This window comes from Trichosurus vulpecula, chromosome 3, assembly GCF_011100635.1.
Source record: "Trichosurus vulpecula isolate mTriVul1 chromosome 3, mTriVul1.pri, whole genome shotgun sequence".
Lineage (NCBI taxonomy): Eukaryota > Metazoa > Chordata > Mammalia > Diprotodontia > Phalangeridae > Trichosurus > Trichosurus vulpecula.
In genome coordinates this window covers 41,383,853-41,411,800 of record NC_050575.1, presented here as the reverse complement: position 1 = coordinate 41,411,800, position 27,948 = coordinate 41,383,853, and the positions used below count along the sequence as shown (strand labels likewise).

Here is a 27,948-nt window from a genome sequence, read left to right as displayed (position 1 = left end):
CCTATGTTGTAGAAGAGGAAAATTATTTACCTACTCAGCTAGTAAGTTTTGAGTACAAAACCAGTGCTCTTATCGCTCACATGCTTGTAGTAATAACTAGAGTAAAACTCAAGTGGTTCTGTTAGGCAATAAGATAAATTAGATATGCTTGGTTTCTTCAACTACTGTAAAAAGCCCAATGCCAGTCATCTCAAATAAAGCTTGTATCCAAATATTTGCAGTTTCTGTTGACACTATAGGGAAACCAGTGGCTAGAACAAGTTTCATTTTTTTTTCCACTTGAAATTAGGAAAAAAAACCCATAAATATTAATTTGCCTTTTTGTATCTTTCAGGTGCTGATGTATAAAGAGAACTGTCTACAAATCTAGAAGATAGTATAATATAAATGACTTTGGGATTAGATCTGCACTGAGGCTTTATCACTAACAGAATGGACTTGGGCATGTCACGTAACTACTCTGAGCCTCAGTTTCCTCATCTGTAAAACGGGATGATTTTTCTTATAATACCATACAGGGTTTGTATTAGGGTCAAATGACAATATAAAATACTTTATGAAGTGCCATTAATTATCAGTTATTAGTATAATCTCTTTATGTGACTGATGTATAGTAAAACTGAACTTTACAAATATAAAGTTTCAAAATACATATATTACAAACCCAGAGTTTCTGAAGTCATATTTTGTCATTAGAATTACTTGTTACAAATTACAGAAATTTAAAATAGGCACTTTGCACAGTCAGCAAAACATTATGACATGGTACATGACTGTCATATATGCACTAAACATAACCAGATAATATTTTAATTTTACCTCCTAAAAAAATAGTATTTCACCCCACTGGCTTCAGATTTATTTAACCTGCAAATCCCAATAAACCAGGCTCTTGCGACTTTCTACAGGTACATGAATATTTTAATTGCGCCCTTACAATTCATTTTTGTATGATCATACAGCATTCAAGCATGTCTCAATGGAAATAGTTTAGTTTGTTAAAGATCATGTGTCCTCTAGGTCTGCAGTGTTTTCATTATCATTTGCTACAAGAGCCTCTCTGTTCTCATACGTCCAGAAGCCATTCAGATCAATTAGAATGGTAGTGACTGTGTCTCCTTGATTACTGTTGATTAAATCCTGAAGGGATATTTTCAAAGGGTCCTTAGGTTTCACCATGTCAAAAATTTCATCCTGTAAATGTAGAAAGAGAATAAAACACAACCACTGGATTCATTTCACTCAATTTGTGTGACTAATAAAGAAAAAATAGTATTACTTTGGATTGCAAATTATCCTTGCCCTTAGCAGTTTCTTCTGCTTATTTTACTGCATTTAACAAATAAGCTGATTAAGTTTCCTTTGAGGGGGAAGACACAACACACCTATGAATGAGGACCATTACAGTTAAGTGACTAGCAAAGCCAAGACTAGATTTCAGGTTGAAATTCTAGTCTACTAGAAATTCAACTAGTGAATCGTTAAGCTTTTTGGTCAAGCAAATTAAAAGCTCGGCTCACCAAAACATTAATATACATTTGACCCAATAAAGATCAATACAAAACATGGTTTTCAACAAACGGCAATCATTTAAACTGAATGAGAAAGGGGCCAAGATTAATATTAAAGTGTTAGCTTTATCCTTCCACAAGTTATAAGAAAGACATGGGACCAAACCATAAGTGGTAATCAAACAATTATTTAAATTAAATGGGGTGAAGGCAAGACTATATTTTCAAAACAATTTAAATATACGATTCATAAGTATACTTAAGTAGTTTTTACTAATCAAAAACAGTTAAAGAATCCTCAGCAGCATCACAGAAAAAAGTACAACCTTAACACAAAAGATTGGTACTGGATTTAGACAAGTTAAACGTATTACTTTTTAATTCTGGGTGTGTGTAGATTTGTGAAACCACATCCCTAGTTTTGGACTGCAACAGCTTTAAAAAAAAATTGCCAGATCTTGAAGTACTTGTAACAAAACTTCAAATTTCTAGTGGTTAAACTAGGTTTTGACCCAGAAAATAATCTGGTTTATTGAGAATACTGTTTTGAAGAGTAATGTTCTGAAAATATCATGTAGCCCATGTAGCTAAATTATTCTGGAAAAAAATACATCAATTGCTGAAAGTAAGAACCAACAATAAGACCCTTTAATCATTAAAGTCAGTTGAAAGTATCCTGTAATTTTGCTCCATTTCATAAAAAAGATAGTTACTTTTGACAGTTACTGAAAGTCTGATAAAGTGACAATGAATATAAGAGAAAGGAACTCAGTTTCTTTAAGATACTTAGTTCTTAAACTACCGGGGTCCGAGTAAATCTGGTAGCATGGTAGACAGATCCATCCAATTATTAATCAGTCTCTTATTGACAGAAAAAGTTCCTTATTTGAACAGCTCCCACATAACACAATTTAGCTTCCAAAAAATACACTATTAAAAATATCCTATCATAATCCAAAATAAATTTAACCTCAATTCAAATATTCTTACTCTTTCTGTGGGATTCATATATGATGATCAATTCATTTTCATAACCTGGCACTACATAAATTGAAAAGAAAAAGTAACCTTGACATCTTGAAATGAGACAGGATCTTGTCCATGGATTTTCATTAATTCCTGAATAGCCTGCATTAGAGGAAATAAATGTGTAAAAATTTTTTTAAAAGTATAAATTAAAAACAAATCTGATTGGAAAAAAAGAGAAAAATTAACATAATGTGTAGTATGATTCAATGCGCCTTTCATTTTAAAATATAAAGAGAATGTCTGAGCACTCACTCCACCCTAAACATGACAGGTTATGTTGTCTACGACTAGCTGTGGAATGAGTGTGGTCCTCATGGCAGCAGTGGGAAAAGTACCCATGCTCAAAGACTGTGATGGAATGCTGGCTAAGGGTTCTCTGAAGAGGTTATGTATTTATAGTTCATAGTTAATCCATCTGAAAAGTAATATCCTAACTACTGAAAATCAAAACCAATTCCAAGTCTGATACAACTAGAAGGCAAAGAAAAATCCTATTTCTAAAGAAGCATCAGGGATAACAATGCTTTAATAAAGGTCCAAAGATAGATACAAGGCTTAGTCCTTTATAGTAATGAATCCAAACTGATCACAGTATTTCTACATATTCCTTTATTTGAAGGTTGCCTAGAGAACAAAAAGTAGTGTGGGCATGTGGCTTGATCAATGTCAACCAAAGCTGATGGTCCCCACCAGGACTGCAGTGTCCACCTCAGTTTATATGGATCCTTTATCTTTCCATTAAAAAAAAACACAAGTTTGACCAAAATTACATTGGTTAACAAATTAAATATAAAATGTTAAACAGCAAAGTACTTAAGTAAACATTTATAAAACTATAATCTAAGCTGACATACTCACAATACACATCTACAAGAGAGACTTACCCTGAAGAAATAATTAAGAGAAAAGACATTCAGGTATCCTCTGTTCTCTATATCAAGCAATTTGAAAATATATTGCAGTGCTGCAGGTTCTTTTCGATTTTCTAATGCAAGCACAAAGTCTAGATAGGTCTTATAATCCTGTAAGAAAAAGAAATATTAAAATATGCTGCACAGTGGAGTTTAAGCACCTTGAAGACAGGGACTATTTGGTTTTGTCTTTGCACCACTAGTGCCTAGCTCAATGCTTTACACATAACAGTTGCTTAATAAATATTTGATTGATCGAATTCAGGACTAACTTCCCAAGTGACCACATGTTGAAAATATTTTGCAATCAGTGGAGTTAAGAAGTCAGTGAGAAATAATAACTATTATAGTTGTAAATTTAATTCTGGAGACTTAACAATCCCCAATTAGACTGGTCTGACTACCTTAAATAATCCTATCTGCCTTTCATTAAAAAATGGAAAATAAATTAGTGACTAAACTCTCACACTGAAATAGTCAATAGATTTAAATTTCTTGGTCTGAATCTCTACTGCATACTACTTCTGAATCAAATTAAACTAACCAAAAAGTCTGTTAGAGTAAGCTGAAAAAACACACTGGAAAACTTGGATTAATTAATCCCTTTGAACAGTTTGAAAACTTAGTCTGTTAAATAACCATATAGAACCTACAAAATTTTCCATGGTGAGAACTAACCCTTTTCTGATCCCAGCAAGAACTGATCTCCCACCCTCACAAAAAAAGTACAGATATAGTAGTAGGATCTGAATCCTCTTTTTATAAGAGTGATTATTAGAATACTGTCTTGGCATGGTAAAGGAAGATGAAATACATGAGAGCTCCTTAGTGAAAATAAAACTAATAAAGAATTCTATATGCAAAAGTTTTTGAAAAATAAAACAAACTATTAAAAATTCAGACCTGTAAAATCACAGTAAAAAGAGTCAAATTAGACTATCATTGTTACCTTAACTCAATCCATGGTCTCCGGTTTGTTCACTCTAACTTATCAGTAAACTATAAACTCTATACTATCAAATTGTTGTGGTTGTGGGAGTTGCACAGCAAAAGCTATCACTGCCTTTTCCCTCATCCCTTTTCAGTCCCCACAATGAAGCCTATTATTTAGCCAAGAGCTGTTTCAGCTGTAAGATAAGGAAGGCCTTATTCCCTTACTTTTAAAAATGTTCATGTTGTTCCTCAACTACTACTACATTGGAATATTTTTCAGGCCCCTCCAATTCTTGCCCTAAGGAATGTGAGTTAATTTTTTTTTACACAATTAGAATTTTCATTTTTGACGTCCCTGAAATCTCGACTGTGCTAAAGGGAGAATACAGCCCCCAAAACTTAGTAACGTCAAGAGTTACTCTATTTAATTTTCTTTGGTTTGAATGAAGGTCATTTTTTCAGACTATCTTGTCCTAGATCTCTTCTCTCTTTCACAGTGCAGCTCCTAAAAAAGACATCTTCTGTATACTTCCCCACTGCTCTGACACCTGACTCTGACAGGTAAATTCAATCAATGGTCTTTTCTCACTCTTTTTTGAACTCTCTGCTGCTTCTGACATGGCAGAACCCCTATTCCAGGATATGGTCTCCAAGTTAGTGACAATACTCTCTAAAATTTTGGCCACTCCTTGTGAATCTCTTTTGTTGGATTACCATCCATGTTTTGCCCCCTCAATATAGACATCTACCAGTGCTGTTTCCTAAGCCTTTTTCTCTAATACTTGCTGTCTTGGTGGTCTCATTAGCTAAATTCAATAACCTTGCAGAGATGACTCCCAAATCTAAACATCTACCCCTCATTTCCTGGGTTTCACTCTTGCACTGCCCACTGAATAATATACATTTCTACCTGTACATATCACAGAAACCTCAAATTCAGCTTATACAAAACCAAAATCTTCATCTCCCTATCTAAATCCATGCTTCCTCCAAACCCACCCTCATAACTAATAAGCCAATAAATTTTACCAATTCCTCTTAACATCTCTTGGAGTTAGTCCCCTATTCAAGGGGCCATCATTCTAGTTAAAGCTCTCATCACCTCTCACCTGAACTATTCTAACATCCTCCTAATTAAGTCTCCCTGCTTCTAGTCTTTCTTCCTAGGCCAATCCATCTACAAAGTTGATAAAAAAAAAATCTTCCTTTATGAAGAGAGACTGAACTGGTGATTTCATCGAATAGATAAAGTGAGGAAACTCCTTTTACCAATGCAGGTCTGTACCTTCTCTTGCCAATTAAAAGCCTTAAGGAGGTGTCTAGAGAACTGTGAGATTAAATAACCTACCTAAGGTCACAAAGCTAATATGTATCAGAGCCAGGATTTGAACTCAGATATTTCCAGTTATGAAGCTGTCTTCCTATCCACTACGGTTTTCACAATCTTACTTCCATACCACAAAAACTGCTACTATTGTTGTATACAGGCATTTCCCTTTTTCTTTGACCTTTCTGAAATAAATATCCAGGCCTACTGGATCAAAAGGCATGTTGAGATTAAAGGTCATAGTTCAGGTAGAGCTCTAGATTGAATAGTCGTACCAACTCACAGTTCTAACAGTGCACAAAACTATTTTCCTGAAGTATATACCACTAGGATAAGATAAAAACTCCTCAGCTAAGCTATCTAAAGTCTTACACAGGCCACCTGAACAGACAATTTCATTTGCTACCTTCATGTCATTGCAAGGCTGTCCACTGTGTCTGGAATATACTCCATCCTCATCTCTGCCTCTAAGGATCTTCTCCTTCCTTTAATGATCAGCACAGGCACATCCTATTAGAACTTTTCCTTGACATCTCTAATTATTTGTATTCTCTTCCTTCTAAAATTATCTTGTACTGTTATATATTTACATATTGTATTCCTTTTTGGGTATCAATAAAATTATGCTGTAATATATTCCTTAAAGACTGGCCTTCAGTCTGCATATACATATTTAGAATTTTTATAACTTCAAATGCTGTCCTATGAATGTAAACATATCGCTATTGCTTGCTAAAGATTTATGCTAGTAAATTGAGACCTTTTCCTCCTTAATGTTAGCAGGAGAAGGGTTAAATCCAAAGGCCTTGTCTCAGTCCTCATCCTTCTTGAGCTTCCTGATACTTCTGACACGACTGACAAAGCCCTCCTAAATAAGATTTCCTGCCTTGGACACTGCTCTCTCCTAGGCCTCTTCCATACTCCTAAAGAGTATTCTGACCCTTCTTCAGAGCCTCATTTGTAGGATGGATCATCATCTATATCTTGCCCCTAAGTGTGGGCATCCAACATTTTTATATAGAATCCCTAGAGAAAGTTGTAAGCCCTGCTGATGAAAGATTTTATATTCTTCTCAAAAGAGGGTGATTTCCGTTGGCAGCTGAAAAAACTATTTAGAATATAAAAGAACATTCCTTAAGTGACTTTGATGCGTTTCCTCCCTAACTGCAATTCATTGAACTCTCAGTACTTTGTCTTATTATCTCCCTAAACTAATGAGGAAATGTCTCTTTATTTTCTAAATTTTCATCAAGCTCATCTATAAGATGATGATACAAATGATGTGCATTTTTGGAGTGCCCTTGTTCCTATAACAGATTTCCACATCTTTAAAGAGAAAGTAGAAAGATGAGTCTTCAGATACTATGACTAACATCCCATGTAGTCAACCACTACCCTTGAATCTCAAGGAACTGAAACAAAACACTACTGAAATGCTTCAGAGATCGGATCATTTCTATGAATATCTTTAGTTAAACCATCTCAACTACAGCCCTCCTAAGATCTCTGTTAGTTACCAGTCTTACTAGCTGGGTCTCTGTGCCACCCAGATAGCTGGTTTTGGCGTTACCATCCAACCTGTGGAGCTACAACACCCCACTAGTCATTTGGGAGTTGCCCATCTGTCCCCTCACTCCTATGAATTGATTTGAGATGGTTTGGTGGAGATCTCACTGGAGACAGAGATCTGAGAAAAATAATCTCTCCAGCCTTCTTAGACTTTCACCGGCTAAAAAAAATATATATATTCTTCAATAAACTTCATTAGTTTGTGTAAATTCTGTTTGAGTGGAACAGTTTCTTTTTTCCCTAGACATATATGGTCCTTAATTTATTTTTAAAAACTAGAACTCTATTAGAGGTCAATTATTGCCAAATTAGGAAATAATATAGAAATCTGATTCTTGAAAGCACTGCCTGCTCCCTTTTTGTCTGTGTCCAGTAAATAGCATAGTTCCTGGTAGGTGATTAATAAATTCTTAATGGACTAGACTTCCTGCTGAGCTCAAAAGTAATATTAACTAAGTTAGTAATTTTATAAAGCACTTAAGCAATTTCCTATCAATCAACCAAACAAAAACTTAATCCTAAGTGGGTAAGAAATTACAGTAAATTCCCTTGAGGACAAGGATTTTCATCTTTGTCTGTTTCCCAGTTCCTAGCACAGGAATTTGCACGCAGTTGGCAGTTAATAAATACATGTTGAACCAAATGGTAGATATTATACTATAACTAACCTTATAATACCACCTTTTAAAAAGTCCACAAGATTTGGTAATTTACAATTTTTTTTGGCCAATCGGCATACACTGTTCTACAAAAGGTACAACATGGGATAAAATCATCAATTTTTACCTGACATAGGTTAATAGCTATTTCCTAGCTTGTACAACAAGTAGGCAATCAGTACAATGAAAAGGCTCTGAACCTCAAATAAATTTTGAGTACCCAAAAAAGAACTGGCTATAGTTCTTCAGGAAATCACTGATAGGACTGAGAGGATATTAGGATTTAAGAGAAAAGATGCTAAGAACTTTTGGAAATTATTAAATTATATATATTATGTATATATAAATTATTAAAATTAATCTAGCACCATTTCTCCATCATAGGTAAGGCACTCTTGGAAGACACGATCCAAGAAGACATTGGTCATAGTTGCTGTTCCATATCGGGAGAGTTCTTCCTTACTGAGCATTCCATTGTGGTCCTTATCAAGATTCAAATATTGGCCTAGGGAACAGAAATGGAAACAAACAAAATTTTCCAGTATCACAAGTAGGTTAGAAACCATTACTTACACAAATGTTTCTATCAACAGCCATTAGTAGTTATTTTAATTATCCAACATTTTATATTTTCAAATGATGTTATAGTTACAGTAATAATACTAATAATAACTGACATAATGCATAATTTCATCAGCACCTGGCTAAGGACATGCTTAATAATGCTTGGTGAATGACTTATTAGACTAAGGCAGTAGTTTGGTTTTTGGTGTAGGGGCTAACAGTTTTATAAATAATGTTCATTCTGATGGTACCAATGGGGAGACAGCATGATCGTCATCTATTCTAGAAGAGTACATTGATCTGGAGAAATTCAGTGGAGGATTGAGCTAAGCCCTATACTATTCAATTGTTGTTATGGTCTGCATTATGTTATAGCATTGTAAAAATTCGTAATAATTCTGAGTAAGAAAATGGTTAAATTATATTACTAGGATCATTCACTATAACCTACTAAAAAATAACTGAAAAGTGTCATACATTTTGGAAAGCTTTTTTTTAAATCAATTTTTGGTGCTAAGAAGGTACTTTAATAAATCTTGGATATGCTCCCAACCCACAACATTCTCAATCACTGAAATGTTACAATATTAAGGATAAGTCACTTAGGATTATACAAATTGTAGCATAATTTAGCAACATACCATAAACCCGCAAAGCAGAAGGAGCAGAAAACCAATTTGTTTCTTGACTTTCCTTGGAAAGTTCTTCATCCCTAAGCTAATATACATGACAGACACACAATTAGAATATCGTAACTATAAACTTGAATAATACATATAACATTTTTAAAAAATAATTTACTTACCTCTAATAAATCATCTAAGAAGCTGCATGCTAAAATATCTTGTATTTTTATCTTTCCTAAAATAACATTAATACAATTACTTAGTTTCATCTTAAATCCCAGTACATATTCACATAAAGAACTGCCATTCTAAAAACCTGTAATATATTTCATTTGTTTCTAAAACAGGAATAGGTTCAAAAGAAAAGGATAAATCATTTCAAATATGACCCTCAGAATCTTCCTGTGGAGGCACTATAACTGGATTTCTAAGTCTGGGGAGGTGAAGTCACTTGATTACAGTATGGTAATGAGACCAAATGAGACCAAAACTGTTATCCTAATTTCTGCTTGCATGGAACAATTAACTTTATGGAGGGAAAAATAATTATGCTTCCTAGCCAACTATTTTACAAATGTATATAGGATCATTTTGATCACAGAAGGGATTGGGTGAGAACAGATAGAGTGGATATCTTTAACAGTGTCTTCATCATAACCAAGTACAAAGCACATTAAAAGTAAAAGAATTTTTTAGAGCACAAAGGAATATGCTAAGGAATATGTCTCATTCAATTCCATTTTGCAAATGATACAACTGAGGCCCTGAGATTAAGTGACTTATTGAAATTCACAGAGCCAAGTGAGTGGTAGTTAGTAGCAGTTAGTTACTATTCCAAGAGAGCTCCTCAATCTGTAAATCACTGCTGCTATTCTTTCTTTTCTACCTTTTGAAATGTACTAGCTACAGCAGCATTTCAGAGAAACATTTTCAAGACATATTTCTACTTATCACAATTTATAAGCAAACATTACCATAAGAATTCTAAAGTTTATTTTTACCTGTTCTCAGAGGATCTAAGAAGAAGAAGAACTTTCTAACTGCAGTGCAGACATAAAAGGAGTAAAAGGATTTTTCTAGTCCATCTAACTGTGGCAGAGTAGGGATAAGTTCTAATATGTAGTTTTCTAAATCCTGAAAAACAATGTTTTTAAAGCTTCAATATACAGTCTTCCCATTCCTGATCCCTATTTAAATAATAATGGTACGTAATTTTCCATGATTAAAATCCTCTGCATGAATCTCTTTAATTACTGAAATAAGCTCACAACCATTATGAGAAACCAAGTCTAAATGTTTAAAGCTTTGTTAAAATGTTCTACTTATTGCTTAAAATATTATATTCTGGTGTAGCAAAGAATTTTGTTACTCATTGCAGGGCACTAATTTGTAATTAATTCTGAGCTTTAGAAAAAAATGACTAAAGAGACCCACCGCTTTTAAAATTAAGAATAAAATGAGACTGGGCTTTTTAAAGAGGACTAAGCTAAAGTTGAGAAAGCTCTCTCTCTGTCTTTCTCGCCCTTTCTATCTACCCAACCCAATTCCCTCTCTTTCTCTACCCCCTCCTCTTCTCTCTCCATCATCTCCATTTCTTAGTATCTTTGCTTCCCTCAAGTTCAAATCAGGTGTCACCTCCCACAGGAAGCCTTTTCTGAATTCCTTAATCATTAGTGCTCTCTCCCTTCTAAAGTTGTCTTATACTTGTTTACCGGTATATATGTTATCTCTTCCCATTAGAATGTGAGCTCCTTGCATCTTGTAAATATTTAATAAATGTCTGTGGAATGAGATAGAGGACTCCAGAAAGAAAGGAGATGACGACAGTAATGAAAAAAACTAGGGCCATGAGCAGATCTAGACTTGAAGATAGATTAACATAGGGCCTGGGCAACACACCTGGAATTGAGGCCCTACCTAATGGCTCTACAGCACCATAACACCTACATTATGATAAAGCATAAGCAAGTAGATAATGGGAGAGGGAGAGAGAGGGAGAGAGAGAGAGAGAGAGAGGTATAGAGAGAACAAGAACCAAAGGCAAATGCTTCTTTTGTTCAAATAGCCTGAAGTCTTAAAGAAACTTGAGCAATGGATCCACTTTAGGCAGATTTTGAAGCCAAGTATAAATAAGATCTGAAAAGATATGGTTTATTCAAATCCAAGGATTTAAAAAAAAAAGTCTTTCTTGCCTGACTGATAGTAAATGATTGCTGAGTAAGGTACTTCAATGTTTTAAATCTAAGTCCTTGTCATCTTATTAAAATAGTAATTTATAATACTAATTAATGTTTATGCTTAGCTATTTTAATATTGTTCTAGGTTTCTTAAAAAAAAAAAGCAAGACTGGAAGAATCTGATACATTAGCTAGAAATTTTCATGTTTAGAACATGAAGCCATAACAACACAACAAAATAACAATACTACCCCCAAGTTGTTGCAGCTTATACTAAATGCAGTCCAAGCGGCTAAAGAAAATAAATAAGCCTCTTGAAAGCTTAATTTGTAAACCTATAAAGTGACGGTAAATGTCAGATTAGTCTCTTTCTCATCTTTTAGGCACCTTAAAATTTATTATAATATTTCAAAATCTCACATACCAGTCCTATAGATTGCCAAAACTTTAATTTTTTTAAACTACTACTTATGTTCTACAAGAAAGTACTGAGGTAGTAGTTGGGTGGTACAGTGGATAGAGTACTGGGCCTGAAGTCAGGACCACTTGAGTTCAAATCTAGCTTCAGGTACTTAACTAGGCAAGTCACTTAATCTGCCTCAGCTTCCTCTATTGTAAAATGGGAATAATAGCACCTATCTCCAAAGGCTGTTCTGGGGATCAAATGAGATATTTGTAGATTATTTAGCACATAGTAAGTACTTAAATTTTTTCCGTGTTTCCTTCCTTTTTTTCATTATTTCTTGAGAAAAATCTTTTTCTAGTATGAATTGAACATTTTTAATGTCTGAATGATATTTCCTAATTTTGACTTATATCTTGCTCTGAGGCAGGAGCAAAGGCAAGTAAATCTTTTTAAGGATTTATTTAAAATATAACATTTAGAGTGTTGTTAGCAAACTCATACTTACTGATTCCCGAAGGTAACCTTGGCCAGCCACATCATATAAACTAAGTCCTATTCTTGTTTGGTGGAGCCACACTACAAAAGAAAATTCAGAAATATGTGAGATAAATCCTTCAATATACTTGAGCACACATAATGAATGTAACGTGCTTAGTGATAGATGCAAACTTCCAAACCCAAGAATGCAATTTACACATACATTAACTGGCTTTTAGCTGCAGGATACTTCCAACTAAAATAAAGCCCAGAACAAATAGTAAACCATAATTCAGATGGAAGGCTATTTGGTGTCATAAATTAATTGCTTTAATTCTAAATAAGGTCATTCATTCAGCAAGCATTTTTAAGTGCATATTCTGTCTATCATTGTGAATACAAAGCCAAAATTAAAATAGTCCCTTTTACTGAAGGGTAACAATATATACAGTTAATATTAACTACATACAAATAAATATATGGATATCAGGATGGGTTTCATGCAGGAGGAAGCATAAAGTTGAATCTTAAAAGGTGAAGAGGGGAAAAGAGTACATTTCACACATGGGGTCCGGAGAGGGAATTTATTGTGCCTACTTACTCTATGATCCAGTGACACTGGCCTCCTTGCCTTTTTTTTGGTTCCTCAAAGAAGTCACTTGATCTCCTGACTAAGCATTTTCACTGGCAACCCCAATAGGAAGGAAAGCTCTCCTTTCTCCTGACTTTCTTGACTTCCTTCAAGTCCCAGGTTAAAATCCCATCTTCTACAGGAAGCCTTTCCTGATCCCTCTCAATTCTAGAATCTCCTCTCCGTTGATCATTTCCAATTTATCCTGTATATAACCTGTCTGTACACAGCTGTTTGCATGTTGTCTCCCCAATTTAGAATATGAGCTCCTTGCCTTTCTTTGTATCCCCAGAACTTAGCACAGGGCATAGCATATAGTAGGTGTTTAATAAATGGTTGTTTGCTAAGAAGTTAAGTAGGCCACCTTGGCTGGATTGCAAAGGGAAAGAAAGGATACAATGTGCAATAATCCTGGAAAAAGTAGGCTGGAGGCATATTGGCAAGAGACCTCCAGAAAAGACTTTTGTATTTTATCCTACTGGGATAAAACTGAGAGGCATAGATGATTTTTGAACAAGGGAGCAAAACGTTCAGATTCATGCTTTACAAATATTAATTTGGCAGCAGTACAGAGGATGAATTGGAGAAAGAAAAGACTAGAAGCAAAGAGACCAAACAGGAACATATCAAAATAGTCCATGTGAAAGGTAATGTGTAGTGGGACAGCTAGGTGGCAAAGTGGACAGAGCACCGGCCCTGGAGTCAGGATGATGAGGTCAGATCCAGCCTCAAACACTGATACCTACCAGCTGTGTGACCCTGAGCAAGTCACTTAACCTCAATGGCCTTGCCAAAATAAATAAATGAATGAATGAATGAACAAATGAAAGAAAAAGATATTGTGGACTTAAACTAAGGTAGTGGCCATATTAGTAAAAAGGGGAGATGTATTTGAGAGATACTATGAAGGCAGAATCAGCAGGATCTGACAACCACATTGTGGGGTAAAGGAGTGAACCTGAGTTAACGTCAAACTCCAAAATGCCCACTTACTACTTTTCCAAAGGACTCATGATGGAAAATGCCATCCACATCCAGAGAAAGAACTATGGAGTTGGAATGCAGAGTGAAGCAGACTCTTTTTTCTTTTGTTGTTTTCCTTCTGATGGTTTCTCCCATTTGTTGTAATTCTTCTATGTAACATGACTAATGTGAAAATGTGTTTAATAGAACTATATGTACAGAGCACATATTGGATTGCATGCCACCTTGGGGAGGGAGGGGGAGAAAATTTAAAACTTATCGAAATGAATGTTGAGAACTGAAAATAAATAAATTAAATATTTTTTTATAATGCCCACATATTAAAACTCCGGAGCCAGAATGAATTAACCTTTTTATCCTTTAGCATAATTGGCATATTTCAATATTATATATTTAAATTCTTAAATCACATGTTCATGACCCATTCTATTTAGTCATCATCTTAACAAAGTATTTAAATTATTTGTTAACTAGCCTTTTCAAGTTGTAAATGATCCTAAGTAAGGAAAAATACATGGACACTCTATGGATCAGATTGTCAATATAAAAAGATCATTAAATTTAGACCTGGAAGGAACCTAGATAATACCCAGTAAAATTCCCTCATTTTTAAAGATGAGGAAACTGAGGCCCCGAAAGATTAAGTGACTTGTACAAGATTACAAGGGTACGATGGTCACAGCAGGTGTTGAGCCAAAGTCTTCTGACGCCAAACCCAGACATCTTCATTATCACATTTTAAATTGATCTGAATTACTATGTTGCTAAGGCACTTAGAATAGTGTGCTATTTTAGGAGAAGTAATGTGGAAAAAGAATATGAAAAGCATTAAATCTGAAGTCAAAAGACTTAAGTTCACCATTTATTAGCTGTATTACTGTGGTCAAATCACTTAAATTTTAACTGACATTTATATTACACTTTAAAGTTTACAAAGTTCTTTACAGATATTATCTCAATTCACAAATACACAGCATCTCAGAATTTTAAAGCTGAAGGAATCCCAATGGTCACTCCACCCCAGTACTCCCCTCACCCTGAAAAGGAATCCCCAGCATGACACACTCCATTCATCAATGTCAGGCAGCAGTTGAAGACCTCCTCACAACCACTCTGTAAGGTTAAGCACTATAGCTACTATCTTAGCTGCTTTTTATATGAGAAAACCAAGACATAGAGAGCTTTAACTGACTTGCTCATGATCACAAGATTAGTCAATGCAAGAAGGTAGAATTGGATGGAACCTAGGTCTCTCTTAACTAAATCAAACGTCCTGTCCAATGTCCCCTAAACCTCTGTAAGCTTCAATTTTCTAATCTATAAAATGGGGATCCTTGTATTACCCACTTTACAAAATTTTTGAGGGATTTATAAACTCTAAAGTAATATGCAAATAGAAGTTATTATTATTTAATAAATACATAACCATAATCTAATCATATGATTGTTTTTCCGCAACTTAGGGAGAAGAAGGTATTACCACTCTTATACCTACCTTTTCTCATAACATAATTAAAGAACTGCATGATAGAGATTCTTCCATAAGGATCTGCATGAATAAGTTTAGCAAAGACTTTTGCCATAAAGAACTGCCTAAGAAAGAGAAATTAAATAATTTGCAAACATGACAGAAATTATTTAAGAGATGAATTATCAATGTAGTATCATAAATGAAGTAATTTTAGAACAAAGTTAAAAACCATAGGGAATATTTATTCCTTTTAAAAAAACTTTTATTATGAACTTAATCATCCACAAACATTTAATAAACAGCAACCATTTAAGAGCCTACTAAATACAGTACTGTGCTAGGCTCTGTAGATAGAAAGACAAAAAAAATAACACAGTACCCCCTCAACGGAATTGTGCCTGAAACGTGACCTGTTCTATTTGGCTTTTTAAAAGTGTATTAAATTTAACACAGTACTAACAAAATTACTCATGTATATTAGTAAAGTACTATTGTATAGTGTTTTAAGATTTACTGATTTGAATAACTTTTCTTCTCTGTATTTTAAAAAATATTTTACTGAGGCTCTTTTCTTCAAAGCACTTCCCTTTCCCTCAACCCTCTCCCTATGCCACCTTATTCTTCAGAAATTTAAAATTTTAAAACCATATAAAATGTGGGTTGCTTTGCCCTTTGAGTATCGGCCAGGAATTTATGGTCTACATTTCTAAGGTCCTTTCTAGCTCTCAAATTCTAAGTCTCTATGACTAATATTTTGTTTTAAAAAATCAGAGAGTTTTAAGTTAATTTTTAACAATTCTTAATATTTTTTCATCTGAAGGTTTGAAATGTTTAACATAAGCACAATACTAGTTTAAATGATTCATACTTGCACTTTGGTCCAGCTTTTTCTCCAACTTTCAAAAAGTTTTCATAATTGATCATTGCTTCCTCCCCAATCATAGGTGGTGTCTGGTGTTTGTCCAGTAAAAACCATAAATTCTTAAGAGTGACACAGAAAGACAAATATATGGTAAGACAAAAACAAATCAAAAAAACCCTCACAAATTTTGACAAAACAAGTTAATTTCCTTTAAAAGAGTCTTGATATTGAACTTTTTAATCCTCCTTTCCCACCATTAGTTTAAGAGCATTTCCTTAGGCCCTTATTAAAGAATGTTTCTAAGTCAAACATTCATGGTTTAGGCACTATCAATATTATTAACATTTAAAGTAATTCTTTTTTCTATTCTCACCTGTAATTCTTCATTGTCTAACAGTTCCCTACTTTTCCTTTGCAGAAAAACAGCTCTAGACTCTTCTCTTAATTTCTGTAATAAGACTTCATCTTCAGCTGGTAGCTAAAACGTATAAAGAATAGAGTTACCAAAAATTACACCAATAATTTTCAGTCATATTGACTGGAAGTGTATATGTTGGCCCTAAAACAATCATTTTAGTACCTTAAATAGCCCAAAAAAACCCCATCGAATTTCTTCCTGGCTTACATTCTGATTGTTGTTAGTTTCAGTTTATCATACTATTTTTGGACCCCTAGAGGAATGCTCTTATTACATCTTTAAGTTAATGCAGAAGAACCAGTGTGATATAATGGAAAGTGTGCTGAACTTGTAATCAGATGATCTGAGTTCTAGTTAGTGTAAATATGTGCAGGCCATTTTCACTCTATGAAACTCAAGTTTCCTCATTTTCAAAGTAAATAAATATTTGTGCTAACTATACCAAACTCAATCAAGAATTTATTCAGTACTGTGTACCAGGCTTGATGCTAGGCCTAGCATCAAAATGAAATAGCTGCTGCCCCCAAGGACCTTACATCTTCTTGGGAGATACACTTACATATGTAAGCATATATAGAATAAATACAAGGTATGTTAGGTAAAGAAGGCATCAGCATTTGTGGAAAGGTGATAAATCAGCAAAAGCTTCACAAAGAAGTTAATACTTGAGCTGAGTCTTGAAGGAAGTAAGAGATTCTGTGATGTTTAGGGACAGAGTGAGAAAATTTCATAGAAAAATGTAAAGACCTGGGTTAAAATTTTGACTTTAATGGTTACTGCCTGTGTAACTTTGGGGAAGTAATTTAATTTCCCTGGGCCTCAGTTCCTCATCTGTAAAATGAGGAGGTTGAATTAAATGACTTAAGTCCCTTACTGCTCTAGCCCTACAAGCCAGGACAACCACTGCAAAGGTACACAGACAAAGAGATATATCACGCGTGAGGAACAGCAAGAACGCTGGTTTGTCTAAACAGGAGAATGTAAGAAGGGGAGTAATGTAGGAGTATGGAAAGGGAAGCCAGATTATGAAGGGCTTTAATAAACCAAATAGAGAAATGTGTATTTTATCCTAATGGCAATTAGAAAGTACTGGAATGTACCAAATATAGGAGTGATATGGTTAGATGTGAGCTTTAGGAAGTGGCTATGGAGAGGGTAGACTGGAAGAAGAGAGAACTGAGGCAGGAAAACCAACTAAGAGGCAACTGCAATGATCTAAGTGAAAGCTGATGAAGACCCAAACTAAGGTGGTAGTTGTATGAACAGTGTGAAGACAGACATAGGAGATATTGTGGCGACAGAAATGGCAGTACTTCAAAAATAATTGGATACGTGGGATGAAGAAGACAGTGAGATGTTAAGAGCCTAAGAATCCAAGACACTGAGAGAATGGTGATGTCATCAAAAGAAATAGGTTGGGAAAAGTGTAGGCTGGAGGCAGGAGAGGAAGAGATGAGTTTTATTTTAGACTAGCTATCCAGTTTGAAATGTCCAATAAGTAGATGATAATAAGGAACAGGAGTTCAGGAAACAGTCTAGGGCTGGATAGATAGATCTGAGATTAATCTACATTGAGCTAATTAACCAAGGTCACCAAGGAAGAGACTATTAAGACAAGACAGCCTAGAAAACACAGGTACATATGGAAACTAAGAAAGGTTATACAGATAGGAGAAAAATCAGGAGACAGTTACGTCATGAAAACCTATGAGAGGGGAAGAGGAGAGGGAGAGAGGGAAAGAGAATATATCCAAGAAGAATGGGTTGTCACCAATGTCAAATGCTGTAGAGGACTGAAAGGATGATAGGAGCATAAGATCTGGCAATTAAGAGATCACAGGTAACACTGGAGACAGCAGTTTCAGTTTAGTGACAGAATGAGAAAGAAGTGGAAGCAGTAAGTTTAGAAAGCTTTTTCTAAGAGTTTAGCTAGGAGAGAGATATATTATGATTGCTTGAGGGAATGGTATGATCTAGCAAATATTTTTAAAGGATCATGGAGACTTGGGCTCGTTTGAAGAATGTAGGGAAGGAACTAGGAGAGGGGAAGAGAGAGAGAATATGAGAACTGAAGATTACAGAGAAGGGGATGAAGGAAACTGTAATCTGAAGAGCCTCTATTTTCTAAGTAAAGTATAAGGCAATGATCCCAGCTAGGGGGTGGGAGGAGTAGAAGGTGTGACATGGTAATCTTGACTTTGATTCCTGGGAAAATTCTGCAAAGAAAAGCAGTGATTCAAATCCAACATGGCTTCATCAAGAACAGGTTATACCAGACTAAGCATATTTCTTTTTCTTCACAGGATTAGTTTAGTAAATGCAGGAATATTGGAGATATGTTTACCTGGTTTTACCAAAGCTTATGAGAAAGTATCTCATACTATTCTTAGGAAGAAGATGGGAGTGATATGGATTAGACAATAGTGCAATCATTACAGATTCAGAACTAGTTGGATGTCCTACAAGCTGTTCAATGTCAATATGGCGGAAAGTCTTCAGTGGACTATACCAGAGAAATATACTTGGCCTTGTGATATTTAACATTTTTATCAATGCCTTGGATTAAATTGCAGATAGTCTGCACATCATATTTGCAGATGACACAGAACTAGGAAGGACAGCTAACACACTGGATAATAGTTAGAATCCATAAGAATCTTGACTCAATGTAGATAAAGTTAGTCCTACACTTGGGTTAAATAAACAAAAGTATAAAATGAGAAAAGCATGTATAGCTACTAATTGTTCTGAAAAAGATCTGAGGGTTTTGGTGGACTACAAGCTCAATGAGTCAATAGTGTGACATGGCAGACAAAAATAAAGTTAATTCAATTTTAGGCTTCATTAAGAGAGGTATAGCTTTCAGGAATAGGAAGGACATAGTCCCACTGTACTCTGACCTTGTTAGATCTTATCTGGAATACTATGTTTAATTCTAGGCACCACAATCTAAGGATACTGTTAAGCTGGAGTATGTCCAGAGAAAAGCACCCACGAGGGCAAAGGCCTTAGAGACTGACATTAAGAAGGCTGAAGAAATATAGGGTGTGTTTAGCCTGGGGGAGAATATAATAGCAGCCTTCAAATATTTGAAGAATAGCCTTTTAAGAATTATTGAGAGCAGTCCTGTTAGACAAAATCAAGAAAACGTTCATAATCCTGTCTCTTATGCAGAGCTTCTGCCAGCATTGTTCAATCAATAAGTATTTAATAAGTGCCTATTTTGTCCCAGGCACTATGCTTTGTCATTTTTCAGACTGTAAAACTGGAGTCTGCTATCTAACAAACTTCTTATGCGTGTACCAGGACAGCTAAAGATTGCTGCAAGCTAGATTATTTATTGGTGAGGTTCTTCCATCTTTTCCCTGTTCTACCTATTTGCCATGTCTCCTCAATTGCTCAGCACTTCCTTTGTAATCCTCCCCCCCGCCCCAGTCTGTTAACTTTCCATCATATAGCTTGAACTAGGTAGCTTCTGAGTTCCTTTCCAACTTTGCCATTATATATCAGCTACATTTTTTTCTCCCTAATATGATCTGCATCAAATTTGAGGAGAGCCTTATTAATTTTTTATACACTTATGTTTGATTTTTTTCCCCTTTAATCTCATCCTAGGGGTGCCATATATTCAGGCTAATCAAGTTTCTAACATCTGTACAGTCCCTTATTTTTTTCCAAAGTATCTTGGCACAAAAAAGAGAATCTCTAGCCATACAGAAATTACATGTATAAAACATTTATTATATTACGTATTTATATCATTAAACAACTAAGCATTTCAAGACTAGCACTGCGAAATGAGAAAGACACACACCTCAAATGAAAGGTCAATGACAACTCTGTACTTAAGGCAATTTAAATGGAAAGTTTCAACAATTATACTTCTCACAGAAGTAAATGAGCACAACAGTCTACGGCCTGAACAAATCCAAAGATGCCTGCTACTGGGATCTTTCTCATCTTTAACATCTCCCTATCTATTGCTTCCTTCCCTACTACCTTCAAATAAAACCTTTGCCATCACACCATCCCTTCAAACTATCATCCTCTATCTTTCCTCCCTTTCCCAGCCAAAAACTTTCTAAACTCCTTGTTTCCATTTCTCTCACTCATTCCTCAATCTTTTGCAGTCTGTCCTCCAATCTCATCACTGAACTGAAACTGCACTCCCCAAGGAGAGCAGTTAATACTCACTATTATTACTAAGAATTCGTTATTTGACAACAGCTGAACTGGAAAGCAGACTGGCAGAAACTAGATAAAAACTAACATTTTACACCATGCACCAAGTTAAGCTACAAAATGGGCACATGACTTAGAAAAAATTACCTGTTAGACCTACAGAGGGCAACACTATCTTCCTGGCCCCTCAGGCTTCCAACCCAGAAGTCATCCTGGGCTCTTCACTATCTCTCACCCTCATAACCAATCTATTGCTAAGGTCTGTCAATTTCACCTTTGCAACATCTCTCAAATATGCCCCCTTCTTTCCTCTGACTAGCTACCAGGCAGTGGAGGCCCTCATTTCCTCACACCTGGACTATCATAATACCCTGTTGCTGCAAGTCTCTGCCCACTCCAATACATTTGGCTGAAGCACAGGTTGGACCATCTTATTCTCCTTTTCAATAAACTCTAGCGGCTCCCTATTGCTTTCAGGATTATATACGAAAGCTCTATTTGGCATTCAAAGCCCTTCATAACATTAGCCACCTTGTACTTTTTCCATTCTTCTTACATCTTACTCCTTGCCTTTGATCCAGAGATACTGACTTTCTGGCTATTCTACAAGTAAGACATTCCATCTCTCAGCTCCAATCTTTTTCTCTGCCTCCTATATCTGGAACACTCCTCCCTCCACCATTCCACCCACGGACCTCCCTGGCTTCCTTTTTGTCCTAACTAAAATCCCTTCTTTTACTACAAGCCTTTCCCAGCCCCTCTTAATTCCAGTGTCTTCCCTGTATTAATAATTTCCTATTTATCCTGTATGTAGCTTGCTTTGTATATATTTGCCTGCATGTTGTCTCTCTGACTGGATTGCAAGCTCCTTGAAAGCAAGGACTGTCTTTTGCCTCTTTTTATATCACCGGAGTTTAGCACAGTGCCTGGCATATAGTAGATACTATAAACATAATAAATGTTTGTTGATCAATCAAATTTTGGTTACAAAAGATTAAAAAGTTTTTGCATAAACAAAACTTAATGCAGTTAAAATTAGATGAGAAGCAGGTAAATGGGGAAAAAAATCTTGGCAGCAAGTTTCTCTGACAAAGGTTTTATTTCTAAGATATTTAGGAAAATAATTCAAACTGGGGAGCCATTCTCCAATTGATAAATGACCAAAGTCATTTTCAGAGAAATAAATCCAAACTATAATAAGCCATAAGAAAAACTAAATCTGGGGGCTCTAAATCACTAATAGAGAAATTACAAATGAAAACAACTCTGAAGTTCTAGCTCACACCCATCAGATTGACCACCCCTACTTACCCTTTCAGTAAGCTCCAGTGGCTCCTTATTACCTCCAGAGTCAAATATAAAATCCCATATTTAGCTTTTAAGAGTCTTCATAAGCTTCCTACCTTTCCTGTCTTCTTATATCTCTATACATCTTGCAGAGAGCAAAGAAGACACTGTCTTCTAACTCTAGTCATTTTGGCTGACTGCTCCCCATGACCTTCCTCCTCATCTTGCTTCCTGGTTTCCTTGGCTTCTTTCACATCTTAGTCCTACCTTTTGCAAGGAGGCTTTCTCACCCTTCTTTAATCTTAGTGCCTCCTTTTTAAGATTATCTCCAACTTATATATATCTTATTTGTATAAAGTTTGCATGTTGCCTCCCCCATTAAACTGTAAACATTTTGAGAGCAGGGACAGTTGGGAGGTTTTTTTGTTTGTTTGGTTTTTTTGCCTTTCTTTATATCCTGGGCACTTAGCACCCCCTAGTACTCCCTAGGTACTTAGTAAACATTTCTGTGGACATTTGAGCTGTGAACCGGTTTAGCCTTCTAGAAAGCTATTTGGAATTGTACTCAAAAAGCTATTAAACTTTGTATAACCTCTGACCCAGAAATATCACTACTAGGTGTATGTTCTAAAGAGATGAAAGGAAAAAACTGAAAAGACTTATACGAATTGATGCAAAGTGAAGTGAGCAGAACCAATTTATATGATAACAACAATATTATAAAGTCAAACAACTTTGAAAGACTTGGAGACTCTAGTCAATGTAATGACCAACAACAATCCCAGAGGAGTCATGATGAAGCACACTACCTATCTCCTGAGAGAAAGGTAGTGTTCTCAGAGTACATATTTTTATTTACTTACACACACACACACACACACACACACACACACATATATATATATGACATGTCCAGTGCAGGAATCTATTTTAACTATCATATTTGTAACAGAGAGAAGGCAGATTTTCATTGATTGTAAAATAGAAAATTTAACAAATAAAATAAGATGAGGGGGTTGAAAAAAATTTCTGGTTCTCTATTTTGTTTTATGACAGAGGTTCTATGGGAACAAAAGTACAAAAATAGTTACTATACTAAATATATCCCAATTAACTGATATTAAATAAAATACCCTTACTCTATCTACATTAAAGACTTAAATAACACATAAAGATTCTAGGCTCTTTCATTTCTTAACTCTATTACTTACCCTATAATAAAACCGTGGAATAGATTTGTAGAATGCATTTGCATTTTTTCTACCTCCTTTCCATTCTGTGTAGTATTTTGTAAACAGATCCATTTCTTCATCTTTAAGTTCTTTTTCACTTTTTTTTGCTGATAACAGAAAAGATGAACACAGACTCACAGATGTATTTAATATGAAAGATATATTATATAGTCATTTGTCTGCCATATGTACCTTCTAGTTTTGTTGACTTTATTCCTTTCCTATTATATAGCCTGCTAGAAAAAAAAATCTTCTGTAAGACAGTAAATTTTTAATGTATCATTTGGATAAAAGACATTCAGGTTTAGGCACAAAAGCCCTGATAATGGCAGCGCCTCCCCAGTCCTGCTTCCAGAGCAGCCCAGGTATCATCTGGGGAAGAAATTCCTGTGGAGAAGAAGCCAGCCATTGCCACCAACTGCCACACACAAGGGAAGCAACCCAGCATATCTGAAGCAGCAAGGCATGGTGAAGGAGAAACAGGAAGCTGCACATGCCAAGCAAGTCAAATCACCATCACCAATCATCAAGAAGCTAGGTGGCTAGGTAGAGCTCTGTACCTGGAGTCAAGAAGAACTGAATTCAAATCCAGCTTCAGATACTTTCTAGCTGTGACCCTGGCCAAGTCACTTAACCCTAGTTTCCACAATTGTAAAATGGGGATAATAATAGCTACCAATGCCTGTCATGTGATAAGCCACTTTTGATAAATTCTTGTTCCCTTCCCTCTCTTCCCTCCTCCCCAGCCCCTAGCACCTCGAACACCATTTCCCCTCAGACCAGGATGGAGACACAGCCTAGGATGCTAAGCCCAAGAAGCTTGGGAATAGCAGTGCCTACTAGATCTGAGTCAGGAAGACCTCAGTTTAAATCTTTACCTCAGACATCTACTAGTTGTGTGACCCTTCCTCAACCGTAAAATGAAGTTAGTAACAGCACCTGTCTCCCAGGGTTGTTGTAAGGATCAAATGAGATAATAATCGCAAAGCACTTAGCACAGTGCCTGGTACATAGGAAGCATTATATAAATGTTAGCTGTTATTATTAACATTATAGGTAGAAAAGGTGGAGAAGGGCCCTTCTTCCTTATAACCACCAGGAACAACTGACCAACTGCTTCCAACAGTCAGGTAAGTACAGGGAGTGGCAGCATCAGTCCTGCTTTTAGCCCAGCCCTCCCGGCCAGCATCTGGGGAGGGAACTCCTGTGGAGAAGGGGCCAGATATGGTCCACAACTGCCAAACAACTGACACCAACAGAGCAGATAAGTCAGCCTAGCCAAAGCAGTAAGGCACCTTGAGGGAGACACAAGCAAGTCAAACCACCTCTACCACCATGACTACCGAAGTCTTCCCCTTAGATTCTGATGGAAACAGCTCAGGACCCTGAACTCAAGAGTCTTGGGAATGGCAATGCCTCCAAGCCGGAGGCCTCAGGCATCATCCTGGGAAATAACCCCTGTGGGGAAGAAGCCTGGCAGCTGCTTCTATGTGCCATGGTCACAGCTCTTGCCACCGTAGTCCTTGGCACTCAACATCTGATCGTTCAACATCAGAAACTGGTATCGTGTCATCAGTGGAAATGATGTTTAAAAAAAAAAAAGGTGTTACCATCTGCTTTGCCATCGTACTCTAAGAACCATGAGACTTTGTCATATGATTTGCTGCTGAAGTTTTCCATGTGTTGTCTCGCCCATTAGAATGTGAGTTCCTTGACTGTCTTTTCTATTTGTATTTCCAGTACTAAGCACAGCGCTCTCAACAGAGTAAGCACCTAATAAATGTTCTATTCATTCATTTATGGATGACATGGCATCTCAGTGGTTTACTTGTTCCATTCAAAAAATATTACAATCAAACTGTGATCTCAACCATGTGATTATCCTCTCCATTGCAAGATTTTTGTCTAGGTCTTATTAATGTTATCTAACCAGTTGTTTTTGAGGATAAGATGAGATAATATATGTAAAACATTTTGCAAATCTTAAAGCTCTCTATAAACATCAGTTAATAATATTAAATACAATGTAAACTGCTCTTTTCTTTCAATTCATTTTTGGATCTAGCTCACTCTACGACCACAGTAGACACTGTCCTACCCCAGAATGTGTACTGTTACACAAACTGCAAAGGGCAGCTTTCCCACTACACGTCCAGATGTTAAGTATTTTTCATCCATTTAGTTTTTCATATATGGATTAAGTTAATGTTTTTTGAGTAATCAAAAGTACATTTCTAGTACCTGATAGAATCAACAAAACACATGCATAATGTATATAGCAAGGTAAACAAAAAAAAAGGGAAAGTCTGGAATAGTAGGTTTTGGATTCAGATGACGAAGGAACTTAAATGTCAGATAGAGTCAATAACATTTATTAAATACTTACTAAGGGTTAGGCGCTGTCCTAAGCACTGGAGATACAAATATGAAAAAAGACATCCCCAATTCTCAAGGAGCTTACAATCTAAGGTAAGAAGACAATGCACAAAAGGAAAACTGAAAAGCAGGGGGAGGCAGGTGCTGGGGAAGGTACCCAACTTGGGGGCAAAAATCAGAGAAGTTCCAGAGTTGTACAGCCATCTGAGGAATGAGTCAAAGTTCTAAGCTGAGTGCCCTCCTTAAATAGAGGTTTTGGAGTTCATGGTTCTTCCTTCCAATCAAAGGGATGATGGTGAAATAGAATACCAAACAGGATCTTACAGGATGAGATTTTCCTAATAATTCTTGGGGCATGTTAGAAAAGAAGGAGGAGAGGAGATTGTATTTTATTCTAAAGGCAGTGAGATGCCGCTGAAGCTTCTTGAAAGATCAATTTGACACGGTCAGACATGCACTTTAGGAATATCAGTTGAACAGGACATGAATTTGGATGGACCGAATATATAGACCTCTTCCTGAAATGCAAACTGATGGACTAGAGGGTTCATATCAGAGTTGAAAAGGTGGAGAATAGTGGGTCGGACTGCCTTTGGGAAACTGCAAGACTGCTTTGACCCCAAGCTTCCCACAGAAACAAAAGTTAATCTCTTTCATAAATGAATGTTGTTAGATGACAGTGAGACATGGGATATTATGATTTCCAAATATGAAAAACTAATTTCATTCAGAGGGCAACTGGTGAGATGGAGTGTGAGTAGGGAGGAGGGTATAGACTATGATATGTGACCAATAAGAATTTCAAAGAAGAAGACAACATACAAACAACTATGTACCAAAAACACATAAGCCGGATAAATGGGTAGTAGTCTCAGAAAGAAGGCACTAAGCTTGAAGAGGACTGGGAAACCAGGGGGCAGTGAAGAGAAGGGAGAGAATTCCAGGCATTAGGGGGTGTATAAACACTCAGAACTGAATTAGTCATATACAAGAAACATTAAGAAGGCCAGTATCACTGAACTGCAGAGTACAGGAAAGGCAGAAAGGGTGTAAGGAGACTAGAAAGGTAGGAAGTGCTTTAAGAGTTAAACAGAAAATTTTGTCTTTTAATCCTGGCAGTAGTAGGGAGTCCCTAGAGTTTTTTGAACAGTCACACCTGCATTTTAGGAACCATAATTTGACAGCTGAGTGGATGGCAGAATGGACGTAGGGAAAGACTTGAGGCAGAGAGAACCACCAATCTAGACTTGAGGTAATGAGCGCCCGTACCAGGGAGGCTGCAGTGTCGGCAGAGAGAAGAGGGGCATATACTAGAGGTATTATGAAGGTTGAAATGACAGGACTTCACTGACTAAATTTTGGCAGGGAGAGATAAAGTGAGGAGTCGAGGATGACAACTTGGACGGTGAGCCTGGCTGACTGTCTCGTATCTCCTACAGATCCCAGCATTTAGGAATGCTAAAAGCCCACAAGGATACCAACAGTGTTCCAAGCCTTGGGTGCTGCCCCGGAAATGGGCAGAAATTAACTGGTTTTTACGCGGGTGGTCGTGGAAAGGCAGGGAGAGCTCCGGGTACACCTATTACAGACACTGGGGAGCCCGGGCCACCCGGCGGCTGAGGCACCGGCCCTGCCCGAGAGGAATCCCTCCCCCAGGCCCGCGACCGGGAGGCGCCGAGGGGCCCAAGCGGCGCAGCCTCCCGCGGCGGCTCCGGGAGACCGAGGACCACCCGAACAGGGCTGCCGCGGCCCGCACCGCCCGCCCTGCCTCCCCGAACCGCCTCACTGCCCGCACTCACAGTTTGGGGCTGCTAACCGTCTACGAAGCACCTCTCTCCAGTCCATAGATGAATCCCTGCAAGATGCCTCAACGCTGGCTCTTCACTAACGGCTGCGCAGTCGCTCCGTCTCCAGAGCCCCCGAAGCAGGCCACCGTAGTCATTTGGGAGGGGGGCGGGGCAGGGCAAGGAGGGAGGCCCCGAGAAGGAGGTGGACGCTCGTCGTCCATCTTACGTACGGGCGGAAGTCTGAGCGGAGAGGGACTTTGGAGTTAACGACCGACCACCCAGGAGAAGGCCGATTATTCATTAGGTTCTAAAGCAGAAAGTATAGAAGGTGGGTGGATTTTTTTCCCTAACCCCGCGCCGTGAGCGTCAGCTACCCTCTTCGCGATTTCTTCCGAAAGAGCGGAAGTCGCTTTTCCTCTCTAGTGTTTTATGGCCATGATCGTCACGTGAGGCGCCATCGCGCTGCGCGCACACGCGGAGCGTCTTCCGCCAAGGGCGCGATTTCTTCCCTGCCTCCGGCTCCTGCTGG

General features: G+C 36.9%; 2 protein-coding genes across 4 annotated transcripts in view; one reads left to right on the top strand and one right to left on the bottom strand.

Moving 5' to 3' along the window:
• Positions 1-903: 903 nt before the first annotated feature.
• PPP2R3C (protein phosphatase 2 regulatory subunit B''gamma) lies at positions 904-27,900 on the bottom strand. 2 transcript variants are annotated; one of them, XM_036749345.1, is made up of 13 exons: positions 27,432-27,900; positions 23,236-23,363; positions 16,511-16,615; positions 16,144-16,256; positions 15,300-15,397; positions 12,218-12,288; positions 10,131-10,263; positions 9,309-9,364; positions 9,145-9,220; positions 8,308-8,444; positions 3,425-3,562; positions 2,580-2,639; positions 904-1,194 (listed from the first exon to the last, which is right to left on the bottom strand). In XM_036749345.1, the coding sequence occupies exons 1-13, from the start codon at positions 27,475-27,477 to the stop codon at positions 1,006-1,008; spliced, it is 1,350 nt and encodes a 449-aa protein (XP_036605240.1). In that variant the 5' UTR covers positions 27,478-27,900; the 3' UTR covers positions 904-1,005. The 2 variants fall into 2 exon arrangements, with proteins under 2 accessions (XP_036605240.1, XP_036605241.1); XM_036749346.1 differs by lacking the exon at positions 23,236-23,363 and having other exon boundaries at positions 27,432-27,692.
• The window catches only part of LOC118841751 (protein only RNase P catalytic subunit), a 73,609-nt gene continuing 73,325 nt past the window's right edge, over positions 27,665-27,948 (top strand). Inside the window, exon 1 of one of the 2 annotated variants that reach the window (XM_036749342.1) lies at positions 27,665-27,747. The gene's annotated coding sequence lies outside the window, so the exon portion shown is untranslated. Of the gene's footprint in view, positions 27,748-27,879 lie in introns of those variants that run through there. The other variant, XM_036749340.1, reaches the window with a different exon arrangement.